At 27.7% G+C, this 13,332-nt stretch overlaps 1 protein-coding gene across 1 annotated transcript in view; it reads right to left on the bottom strand.

The window, feature by feature from the left end:
• Positions 1-2,787: 2,787 nt before the first annotated feature.
• The window catches only part of LOC126899263 (uncharacterized), a 22,236-nt gene continuing 11,691 nt past the window's right edge, over positions 2,788-13,332 (bottom strand). Inside the window, exons 5-8 of the mRNA XM_050673974.1 lie at positions 11,205-11,375; positions 6,878-7,024; positions 3,436-3,447; positions 2,788-3,287 (exon numbers count right to left, since the gene is read on the bottom strand). Of these exons, the coding sequence (XP_050529931.1) occupies positions 3,022-3,287; positions 3,436-3,447; positions 6,878-7,024; positions 11,205-11,375 (596 nt within the window). The 3' untranslated portion in view covers positions 2,788-3,021. The remainder of the gene's footprint in view (positions 3,288-3,435; positions 3,448-6,877; positions 7,025-11,204; positions 11,376-13,332) is intronic.

The raw sequence follows: 13,332 nt of genomic DNA, 5'->3' as shown, positions 1-13,332 counted from the left end.
GAAATTACAATAATTAAATTGCTAAAATTTACTAAAAAATATGCATAAATGACGGTTATTGTAGTCATTGTCAATATTTTTATTTAATCCAATTATTTATATAATCTGTTTTTTAATAGTCTTGACACGACTTATATCGCAATAATGCAGTCGATATTGGTTAAGATGATTGTGATCCGTTTGTCATTAATTATTAATAAAAAGATTATTTGAAAACCGAAAAGACGAACACAATAAATAAGTACTTCTCGAGTAGAATCATGGCACTGTTGCTAGCGTTGGTGTCGCGGTGTCTAGCATGATCATGGGATGTTAATAGTTAGCAGCGTTAATGGCGACGATACGCTGATGCGATGTTGATTCAATGTCCCTGGACCTATCGCACGGCTGGGGTCGGTGGCGTATATCATGATCATCGTCACCTCAACGACGGAGAGAAAACTCTGATCGGACTTTGTAACTTAATTTCCAAACTTAGTGATAATCAGTCAAACACATATTTCTTCACATAACTAGGACACTGGTTGACAAAGTTGACGCGATTGAATTGGGACAGTGTCAGGGTTTTTAGTCATATAAACTGATAAAAATTGTATTAATGAAAAAATCGATTGCAAAACAACTGGAAGCAAGACTATTAAGGGTTAAAAATATGCATTCACAGATTTGAGTTACTAAATGTTGCGCCATGACACTCCTAAATTAATGGTTGGCGTCAATAGCTTATATAAGGATCACGTGGACCGATAATACTCAACCTAAAATAAAGTACATAACCTTTAAATGATTAATTTATATATTTTAATGATGTTGTGGCCTTATACAAGGTATACAAGGTATACAACAAATACTCTTTCTGGTGTTTGGGTATTGAATGATGTTATAGCTGATCTGCCTCCTTCATAAATCAAATGAGCTGTACATTGACTTGGTTATCCGAGCTGACAGATATTCTCCATTTTATTGAATCCTCTGCATAGAACAGCAGTACGTTAAAACTGTAGGATAATATTTACATTCATCACATCAACAATGTGGTTTTGTTTGAGAGCACAATTATGAATAATAGAGTATTCATATTGTAAGAGCATACATATTAACTATCTACGGTGTGTAGAAGTACGAGAGCACGATAAAGCACAATGCATGAGCTTGCAAATTTTTCTTTTAATTTTATAGTACATGACAAAAGCTTTAATTTTATATATGTTTAAAGGACGCAGTATTTCCGGAACACTTTCAAAAGTTCTATTTTTTATACAATGTTTCAAGTTTTGAACGCCCCCTATATAAGGGGAAATTGTCCAATTTTAATAAAAAGTATGTCAAATAAAAGATGTACTTATAATGTATTTAGAAAAAAAAAAAATTGTGCTGATACTTACATTTTTCGATAAGATATAGCATTTCTAAGTTGAAAATTTAAAATCGAAAATCGAAAGTTTTAACACAACAATAGCGTTTTTTTAACTACGGCAGCCGTTTGCATGCAGAAGATAAAGTGTCGGGACAAATTTTTTTTTTTCATTTTAGAGTATATAAAATAAGCTTTCATTTTGTATATGTTTAAAGAACGCAGTATTTCCGGAACATTTTCAAAAATTAAGTTGAAAAAGTTAGTTTTTGTAAAAAAGTTGCCATTATCAAACGCCCCCAGTGAGCAGGTTAAGTGTTAAATTTTCAAAAAAATGATATTAAATAAAAGAAAAGTATCTAAGATTTTATTAAAACAAAAAATTATGTTGATTTGTTTATTTTTGAAAAAGTTATGGAAGTTTAAGAAAAAAAATGACAAATTTATCGATTTTTAAATTTGTAATATTTTTGGAGATTTCCCCCATTTTCGGGGAACGAGGGAAAAATGTTCAATTTTTAAGGGTAATGTCTTCAACTAGATACGATTTGTGATCTTTTGACGTATTGTTAAAAGAAATCGGTCCAGTGAGAGCTGAGAAAAAGTAGTGACAGACACAAAAAATAAAAAAATAAACACATCATGGTAAAATTAATACCTTCTCAGCTTCGTATCGAAGCTAACATTTGCTCTTTAGTACGGTCAATAACAGAAACTAGATGAAGAGTAAATACCGATCTAGGGGCAATTTCAAATCGATAAAGTCCAGTCATTTTGGAAGGGATCAATACCGATAAACAAAACGATTTTAATTATATTTATTCTCTTTTGACGCCATATCTAGCGTCCAGAGGCAAAAATAATGACTTGTTGACACAGCTGTGTCATAAAAAGATTCAATTACACATTATCTTGTGCAATAAAAAAAAATAAGTAGGTAAAACAAAAATTATAAACTTGTAGATTTTCATCTTCGAATTTGTAACATTATTCCTTTATATGAAAATGATTTTTATAACTTGAATTGTTCGTCGTACATATTTAAATTGCCATAATATATTGCATCAAGCTATTAAAGATTTCTGTGATTTTCTGAAAATGATAATCTAGATTTTTGGTTTATATTATTATATCGTCTAAGTAAACAAAAGCTTATAACTTATTTATGCCAGTTAAAACTTCATTCCATGGATGTTGAAAAGTGCTGGGGCACCTTTCAAACCAAAACATACAAAGAATTTTAAAATGACTTCTGTCTGTCGAAAAAGAGGGGTTTAACGATGCTCAGGTAACATAGAGACTTGATAATAACCATTTGCTAGATCAAGAGTATTATAATAACGAAATTTTCTATGGCGATCAAGGATGTCTATGATATTAAGAAAAGGATAGGCATTACCTGACTTGTACACAAGATAAACATTTTTGTAATATATATTTTTATTTACTTATTTTATTTATTGATTTAAAACTTTCATCTGCTATGAATATAGGTTACAATATATTATGAATTATACTTAAAACTTAAATGAAAATGTACATTCATTTTGCAATTAGCAGTTCATACAGATAAAAATATTTTAATTACAAAACTTTATATTTTTTTGAAGGATTTAAGGACATTGTTTTTTTAAAATTTTGTTTTAATGAGGTGTTGTATTTGTAGTCTATATATAATATGAAAATATATTATCATCATGTACTTTCTCCCTATTCCGTAAATGATTAATGTATGAAAGCATTTCATTTTTCATTTTTCTCTCCATTTCTATTTCCTTTTCTTTTCGCTTTCTCTCTCTTTCTTTCTCTTTACAAGTTAGACAAGGTATCTCATGCTTTTCAAATTTTGCACTACATTCATTGCAAAATGGATGATAACACCCTATATAATAATGTTTTCTTAATATATCCTTACGACAGTAATTACATTTTCCTGTAAATAAAATATAAATTAATCAACTCGAAATAAAACTATTTCGACGATACGTCAAAGGATTAAGAATGTATTAATAAAATACTAATAAACTAATAAATTTAGGTGAACGATCAATTTGAAAATGTATTAAACAATTTATACTTACTTAATTCCATTCCTATAATGAAATAAAAAAAAATTTTGACAATTACTAAACAATAAAACTAATTTAAATGTGTGTAAGGTGGTTAATATTTAAGAATTTTATTATGTATTCTTAAATAATATTAACTTAATATTTTATAACAAAACTTATAAAAAGAGAACCAATATATGAGAATTTCGTTGTAAATATTTTTAATTAATTTTACGAAAGGTTTGTGTTTAGCAGTATTGAGGTAATATAAATACAAAATTTTCTAGATAAAGATATTTCAGTAAAAAGATATCCGGACGTGATAATAAAATAAAATAAAAGTTATCAAAATATAGAATTTGATCAGTTTTAAATGTTACAGAATTTAACTCAGAAATAATTGAAAACAAAAAAAACCCAGAACACGGGGGTCGCGACACAGTGGTGACGTGATATAGTTGGATCAAGTGTATTAATATCTGACAGTGATTAAAATCACTATAAAAAAAAAACGCTTCGATGCAAATCTTTAGATAGTGTTTAATTTTAAAAAAATTGGTGTTTTATTCCAAAAGCTACTTGATCTGCTGGTTCCTTATTAATATCTTGATTAAGATAAAGTATGTCGAATGAAAAAGGGTTTATTAAAAAATATTATTTCTCATAAAAAAATTATGTTGATCCATACACTTTTCAATAAGTTATAGCATTATAAAGTTAAAAATGTAAAAAATAAAATCGAGAATTTTCACACAAAAATAGCATTTGGTAGCCATTTTCAAGTTGAAAAAGTTTTACTTTCTATATGCATTTTTTAGATTTGAACCCCCCCGTATATAGGAAAATGGTCTGATTTAAAAAAAAATAATGTCGAATTAAAGATGTATTGATCCATACATTTTTTAAAATGTTATAGCATTTTAAAGTAAAAAATGTTCAATTTGTTATTTTTTTGGAGGTTTCCTCAATTTACGGGGAATGAGGGAAATTTTTTCAAATTTGAGGGTAATGTCTTCGACTAGATACGAATTCTGAAGTTTTGACGTATCGTTGAAAAAAATCGGTTCGGTGAGAGCTAAGAAAAAGTGGTAACAGACACAAAAAAAAAATCATATTAAAACCAATACCTTCTCAGATTTGCATCGAAGCTAATATAATAGAAATGTTGTACAAAAATCTTATTCTTTTATTTAGTATATTATAAATAAAGTATACTACTTAAGATTTAATTTAAGATATATATAAAAGTGTCCGATTTTCAGGAACACATTCAAAAGTTGAAAAACTTGTTATAATAACCCCCTCTATGGGCAGGTAAAAAGTCAGATTTATAAGATATATCTTAAATAAAAGGTTGGGTTTGGACATCATGTATCTATATAAAAAAAAAATATATTGATTTTGTTATTTTTAAAAAAGTTATGGCAGTTTTATCTAAAAAAAATCGAAAAAAATGTTAAAATTAGCGATTTTTAAATTTGTAATTTTTTAGGAGATTTCCCCTAATTATGGGAAATGAGGGAAATTTTTTCAATTTTTAAGAGTAATGTCTTTGACTAGATACCATTTGTGATATTTTGACGTATCGTTGAAAGAAATCGGTTCAGTAAGAGCTAAGAAAAACTAAAATCCGAAATTTTTTCCATCATAATAAAGTATTTTACATAATCATTAATTTAAGATATATATATATATATATATATATAAGTGTCAGAGTTTCCGGAACAGACAAAAAAACATCAGAGTAAAACCAATACATTCTCATCTTCGATGTGAAGCTGAGAGATAGGATTATTATTTATAAATATTTTCAGGGAGAATTTTCGCAACTTTTAGTGTCAATTTGATAAATTACATTTTCAATTTTTTTATTGAAAATTAATTAACTCATGAATGAAAGAATAATCAAATTAAATAGTTAACTTTCTTTTTATTGTTTCATTTATTACATTTATACAAGGTGATTTTTTTATCATAACCCACTCAATTACTTACAGAATAATAATAATTAAAAAAAAATTTTTTATTATTATCTTTAGTTACACATTATTCTTGAATAATTAACTATGTAATACTTTTTAAGTTCATCTCTTATGCCTGGTAAGGGTGTCAACTTTGTTTTTTTAAATGGTAACACATATTTTTAATTTAATAAAATGTTAGAGTTTTTAATTCAATAATAAATGGCATTTGAATTTTTAATAAAACTTAATTTGTTTATTAGATATAAACATTTTCAACATAAACAAATATATAAACAAACATATAAACAAAGTTTCAAATTTTTGAGTTAATATACATGTATAATACACAAGGGGTAACAAATACAGGTAGCTAATTGGTTTATTATGATATTGCTATCACAATCACGGATTGTTTATTATCAATTGTGACTATCAATAGATATACTTTTTGTATTGTCAGTTAGTGTATTTATAAACTCACATCAATGTACCTTACTATCATTGAGAATAACAATGCTGTGTACCTGCTAATATCATAAAAAAACAATTAGCTACCTGTATTTGTTACCCCTTGTGTATTATACATGTATATGAACTCAAAAATTTGAAACTTTAAATGTTTATATCTAATAAACAAATTAAGTTTCATTAAACATTCAAATGCCATTTATTATTGAATTAAAAACTCAAACATTTTATTTAATTAAAAATATGTGTTTCCATTTAAAAAAACAAAGTTGACACCCTTACCAGGCATAAGGGATGAACTTAAAAAGTATTACATAGTTAATAATTCAAGAATAATGTGTAACTAAAGATAATAATAAAAAAATATTTTTTAATTATTTTTATTCTGTAAGTAATTGAGTGGGTTATGATAAAAAAATCACCCTGTATATCATAAAAATATATATAACTAAATCATGAAAAATTATGAGTTGTTACTTATAAAATGATTCAATAACTCCTTTTGAAAACTAAACACTATCTGTAAATTACATTAAAGCCTTATGGTGATAGTGATTTTAATCACTGTTAGATATCATATATAATTGTCTCCACTGTGTTGCGACCTTGCTATGCTGGAATTTTTTATTTTGTATTCTTAATAATGCTACTTATCGATAACTCTTTTGCATATACATTTCATAGACATTATAATTTATTAGCAATGTTCAAATACAGTAGCTATATCAAAAAAGTAATAGGGATATTTTTTTTTAATAGCTCACATAAATTATTCAGTACTGTTGTATAAATTTTTATTCATAAATTAATAAAATATCTAGACAACAAAATGTATATACTAGAAGACTTTTACGTAACCATTCGAAAATTATTCTAGATAATAAATAAAACGAAATATTATAATTAACTCAATAAAAATCTTATTTTATATTCTCATATTCTCATTATTGCTACTAAAATTTAATTTGATATTTTGTTATAATACTAAATTGAGAATATTCTAATAATTATAAATCAATAGATTTAAAAGAGAATATTACCTATGAGTACTTCTGCGTTACATTCTTTTATTGGACATTTAGAAATTTTTGATTTTATGAAAAATTGTATACAGTCTTCGCAATGTTTATGTCGACAAAGAAACAAGGTATCTACTGTCTTCATTTGATTACATTTTAGGCATTTCCCTTTCGAATGTATATGCAGTATTAACTTTAAGTAATGATTAATTTACCAATATATTCATGATAAATAATTTATTTTAATAACAAACATATTACATAAATTTATTATTGAATGAGAGCTCTCAATAAAATGCAAAAATTTTCAAATGGCAATATGATAAACATTTTTTTGAAAAAAAGAAAAAAAGAATTTTTATAACACGCTTTTAAGTTTTAAATGAAATAAAACCCAATAAAAAAATAATTTACTTTATTATTCAATATTTTATAAAGGAACTATTATTATTAATAAAAATATTAAAAATAAACGGAGATAAATTATCTTCCTTAGGAAAGCTAGATAATACAGAATTATAATTAGAAATAAAATTATAATTTTTAACAAACTGTATCTTATTCCTCTAACCAAGATGTATCAAGTGAATAAGAAGTTAAATTATCACAGGGTAATTAGCCAAAAACAAAGTGACCATTGGAATACTTTATGGTATTAAGTGCACCTTGGTGTATTCTGTCTTATCACAGTTTAAAGATCTGCTGTGACGTATCTTTATGGACCACTATATGGATAACAACATTGAAATTCCACAACACAACGATCTTGTGACATTCAAGGATCATATGGACAACCTTTTGGTATAAGAACGTGAACGGCTCTTCGCAGAAGAATCGTCGAAATTGAAAACATCAATGTGAAAAAATGGACGTTTACTAAACAACGAGTTTATGTCAGTAGATACAAGCAAGTAGTCGCAAGACAAGCTGATGAGGTCAGTTACTGAAAGTATCAAAAGTCTTAAACTTAATCCTAATAACTTAACGTCAGTCAATATGATAATATATAAAATTCACGCAAATCAATCTGCATCTCAATAATGGGACCAGTAGTTAATTGCTAGGACACTAACTGAGAGGTATACCAAACGAATTTTTAAGAACCACGATTAAAAGGTATTTGTTTAAGGGACTAAATCTTGAACTAAACTGTTTTACAAATAGTCAGATTAATCAATGTCCTTTGTTTTAGTTAATAATAAAGTAAAAACCAGCTTGTTACTAAATTTGTCAAGCACTGTAAAAATAATTGTTTATTAAAAGTATAGATATACTATTATCGATCCAACTATAACTGTATATTACAAAACTTATTTAGTTTATCTATGTAACAGTATAAAATATTTGTTATTTTACAATAATAAAGGTATAATTAAACGAAAGCAACATAAAAATAATTAGGTAGGAATATAAAATTTTTGCAACAAAAACAATTGAAAATTAATTATCATATAAAAATGCATTTAAGTTCAAAATAATAATATGCAGTTAATTTGGGAAATATTTGACCACATAAGGATATATTATAAATCTAGAACCCTAAGAGATATATAATTTCCCCGCGGAGACAGGGTGCAATTAACATATATAGGAGTGGCCTAGCAGGACGACCTATAGGGTGATTAACGAAGCTATCACAAATCCAATAACTTTTGATCCTATTATCAATTCGTTTAAATTTTTTTAAATTAATTATTGTCCTCTTATAAACATTCAAAACATATTTTTTATTATTTATCACTTATAAGAAAAAAAATCTTATTGTTTATTTATTTCAACATATTATGATGGGTAGATAACAATTACAGAAATAGTACTCATTGAGTTTCAAGATTTTTAATACATAGAATCAATGTGAAACACGGTCCGAATATAAGTACGTTAGTACGAGCTAAACCCACCTGCGATTAGTGGTAGAAAGTATGCACAGTGGATATACAGTTTTGAGCTCATAGACAGTTCTTACCTACCTCTATAACAACTAAAATTGAACTGCATCCTATTTACTAAAAATTACGATAATCAAGACAAAATAAGATCGGACAGTTTATATTTTAAATTTAAAAATAATTGATGAGTTTTGTTCTGTCAAATATTTATTATTTAAATATATTTATTTATTATATTTTATACAAATATATTTATTTATTAATCAATAGAAAACAATTCAGAACATGATGTTTAAAAGTCATTAAATTGGTTAATATTATATAATTTGAATTGGAAAAGTGTTTATTAGGATTGATAGATTCAATAGAGTGAAATAAGATATTGCAGAATTTATTAACAAGATCTGACATAATATTGTGCGAATTAAATTACTCATTCCAGATGAAAGATTTCAAATTTGATAATATAATAAAATAATTGTCTATTAACCAATAAACAATATTTTAGAATAAGTTAAATGGTATGATGAATTATTTAAATTACATAGCGCATTTGATTGTGCATGGTACAAATCAATGGGAACCAAAGAGTAACAAGATAAATAGAATTAGATGAAAAAAGAATCATGCATTGTACTTTTATTATTTATGTTTGTTTTAATTTGGAAGAAGTTTAAAGAAATTAAAATTTTTATAAAAGTAGATTGAGCCCAATTTATACCTACCACTAAAAAGAATACGTATCGTATTTATATGTATTTATTCAAATATAACATTTTTACTAAAATTTAAAAATTAAATATAATTGATAATTTTCTACAATTATTTATTTTATATGAGAATCAATAAAAGTAATTTATTTTCTGTTTATGCTTTTTTTACTTAATATTATATTCTATAATCTATTAATATTATGATAAAATGTAAATACCAACTAATATCAAAAAAATAACGAAAAGAAAGGGTTATAAGTAAAAGCTGTGTATGGTATTTATAGATTTGAAGAATGCGTATGATAGAGTACCGTAAGAGTTTTTAAAGTGGGCATTAATGAGAAAAGTAGTCCCGAAATGGTACATTAATATAATAGAAGTTATGTACGATGGCACTTGTACCAGGGTAAAAAGCGTAGGAAGAGTATGAGAAAGTTTTCGGGTAAGAGTTGGAGTGCACCAAGGTTCTGCTTTAAGCCCTTACTTATTCTCTAAAGTGATGGATGAAATTACAGAGAAATATAAGGAGAGGTGCCTTTAATAGGAGAAAATTAGGAGGAAATTAATCAAAGGCTAGAGGTATGGAAATCAGCTCTTGAAGAAAAGAGTTTAAGAATAAGTAGAAGTAAGACAGAGTATATAGAGTGCGAGTTTGACAAAAGAGAACACGAGGTAGGTGGAATGAGGAGATCAGTGACAATAGGCGATGACGTGATTGGAGAGGTGGAGAGTTTTAAGTATTTAGGATCAGTTGTTCAAAAGAGAGGTTCTACTGATGAGGATGTAAGACATAGTATTAAGTGCGAGTGGTTGAAGTGGAGAGAAGCGTCTGGCGTCAAATGCGATAAAAGAATTCCAATGAGGCTGAAAGGTAAATTCTTCAAGACTGTATTAAGGCCAGCTATAGTGTATGGTTCAGAGTGTTGGGCAGTTGATAAGAAAGTAGAGCAGAGAATGAGTGTAGCAGAGATGAGAATAAGGAACGTGCACATAAGAGGGAGTATAGGTGTAGCGTCAATCGTGGATAAGATGAGAGAAAATTGACTTGATGATTTGATCATGTTATGAAAAGAGAAGAATCGGAAGTTGTAAGAACAGTTATAGAAATGAATGTTGATGGAAGAAGCAGTAGAGGAATATTAAAAAAGAGAATATCGCTATTAAATACGATATGAGGACAGCTGATGTGAACATAGATGATATGGGAGATCGTGTCAAGTGAAAGTTTAGGAGAATGGTGGCCGAAGATGAAAGTAGATTGAGTAGAGGAAGGTTTTAAGTTCATATTAAAAATAAAGTTATTTGAATTAGGAAGTTTGAAATCATCAAAAAGTAATAAAATAGAATAAAGATACGATAACAGTTTGTTGAATTTGTCGAAGAATTCATCATAGATAGTATTTTTAGAGTTTTTTTTAACTTATGTAAAAAGATATCAGAGAAGATCTTGTTTATTAAGTTCAATTTATATCGAAGAAAGAAAGATAAATTTTTAACAGAGTTATCACAAACTAATTTGGATATTTCTTTACTAGATAAAGAAATATCTTTGCTAGATGACGTTTACATAACCATTTAAAAAGTAATCTGGATAAGATAAAACAAAATATTATTTTTATCACATTCATAATATTGGCAATGTAATATTCACAACACTTCTATTAAATGTTAATTTAAGATTTTGTTGCAATAAATAGTTTAGAATATTGTATTTAATTATTAATAAGTAAAATATATATTAAATACCTTTGGGTAATTTCGATTTACAGTCTTCTATTTTACACTGATTAATTTCACATGTATAAGCGTTTTGTCTTTGTACCATTGAACAATCTGTACAATACATATGTTGACATTCATACAATGCTTTTACTGGAATCATGCTTCTTTTACAATCGACGCATTGATCTTCAACATCTATTTAAAGCATTATTTATTATAGTAATCTATTTTTACATTGTGTCTTTGGTGAGATTTTTTCAAATAGTATTATTTTAGCAAATTAAGTGTTATCGGACAAAATCATATAACTACATAATAGATATATATTAGAGCATACTGAATATGAATACAGAAATAGGTGATCATCGAGCCCCACTTTGTCAAAAAAGTGTGCCATGTTCAAAAATGCGCCCGTGCATACTTCTTTTTTTCTAGTGTGTATGAAATTTAGTTGACTTAGTGGTGTACTTGGAGAATAGTGTAATGGTTGTGACGAAAACCAAATTGTGTGTTTGGGAGGTTGGATTCAATGGCAGAGAGTATACGTTTTGAAATATGTTTTTCAAATCTTGGTGAATAAGGGAAGATGATTGATGAGCTCATAATTTTCAGGAAAGTCCAGGAGTTTTCCTGGCTTGAGAACCATGATGATCGCTGAACATTTCTATAGAATCGGGAAGTATGAGAGCCTAATCATAGAGTTATATGTGTATGTCAGGGGGAGTAGTTATTTTTTCAGTTGAGTTGACACTTCTGCTGTAATTAGATCATAGCCTGGAGTTTTTCTTTTAACAGATTTTTGTATTGGTAAAGAGCAGGAAATAAAACGGTTTACCTTTTCAATTTAGGTAGAGCATAGGATATTATAGAGTGGTTGAAAGGTAGAAGTTAAGTGGTGAGACTATAAGTTGGCTTTATCTAGATCATTTATGGCCAAAGTACCGTCAGTTTTTTTCAGAGATATTACAAGTGGTTGGAATCAAAGGATTTTCCTTGTAGTTTGCAAAGTGAATTATCAATTGCTTATAAGGAAATGATGTGTTTGGTGAAGTTATTAGATCTGACTGAGACTAGAACTCTTTTCAGTTTGATTGTTAAATTTTCGTTGATCAGAACGATATATGGATTTTTGTCAGGTGGCACGGTCTCTTTATTTTTCGGAGATATGGATTCTAATATATAAAGGAAGATATCCAATGTGATTTGTAGGACGGGTAGGGGCGAAACACGACTAAGCTGTTTTTTGTATAGAATTAGTTAGAAGATTTACAGTTTCTTCTACCTCGTCGGAGGATTTTAAGCAAAGTTTCAGATTGGTTTGGTTTTCAAGGGTATATCTGAATTTGCTCTAGTCTATTCGATCTTGTATAAGGCTGGGTTGTTTTGGTTTATTTGAGGGAACAGCATCGGACGAACGGATGAGTGTTCAGAGCACAGAGCATTAAAATTAGTTGTTAGGATATGTAGACTATTAGGTATTTTAGACACAATAAAATCAAGAATATCGAGTATTTTCTTAGGTGAGGTAATAGATGAAGAAGGAGTATGAATTTTGATTGAGTAAAGAGATTGAGTGTTTTCCCGAGGATTGTTCGTACGAAAGCCCCAGTTTGTGTTTTTTGTATTGATGCCATCTCCTATATGATTTTTTGTCCAAGTGTAAGGAAAAAGTTACTAAATTAAGCTATACTGATGACATGACGCGGGAGACAATATACTGCATTGATGTGTGTGGGGATGTTGTTTAGAGTTATGGAAATACCAGAAGCTTGTATAAGATCTGTTTGGTATTGTGGGAGTGGATAGATCAGTAGTGAGGCTCTAACTATTATGGCTGCTCCAGTGTTTGCTGTGCTTCTGGTAAAAGTTTAAAAACAAAAAAATTTAGTATTATCAAATTTTTGAGAGTTCCGCATAGTTTTTGCTATAAATAGTAATTATATAGATTTTATGACAAAAATTAATTTTTAAAATAAATATAACATTATTATTATCTTTGTTGGTTGAACAACCATAACTAATAATATTAAACATAACAAAAATTAAAGAGACAAATTCAGGTTTTTCTATTTTGATACGTGTTATTGTTAAAGAATTTACACGCACAAGGTTGCTAAGTATTAACGGGCGTGACCCGAAGTTTATTATTTAA

Source organism: Daktulosphaira vitifoliae, unplaced genomic scaffold (genome assembly GCF_025091365.1).
Source record: "Daktulosphaira vitifoliae isolate Bord-2020 unplaced genomic scaffold, ASM2509136v1 Scaffold_2, whole genome shotgun sequence".
Taxonomy (NCBI): Eukaryota; Metazoa; Arthropoda; class Insecta; order Hemiptera; family Phylloxeridae; genus Daktulosphaira; species Daktulosphaira vitifoliae.
Note: the sequence above shows the minus strand (reverse complement) of the source record. Positions and strands in the feature narration are given on the sequence as shown.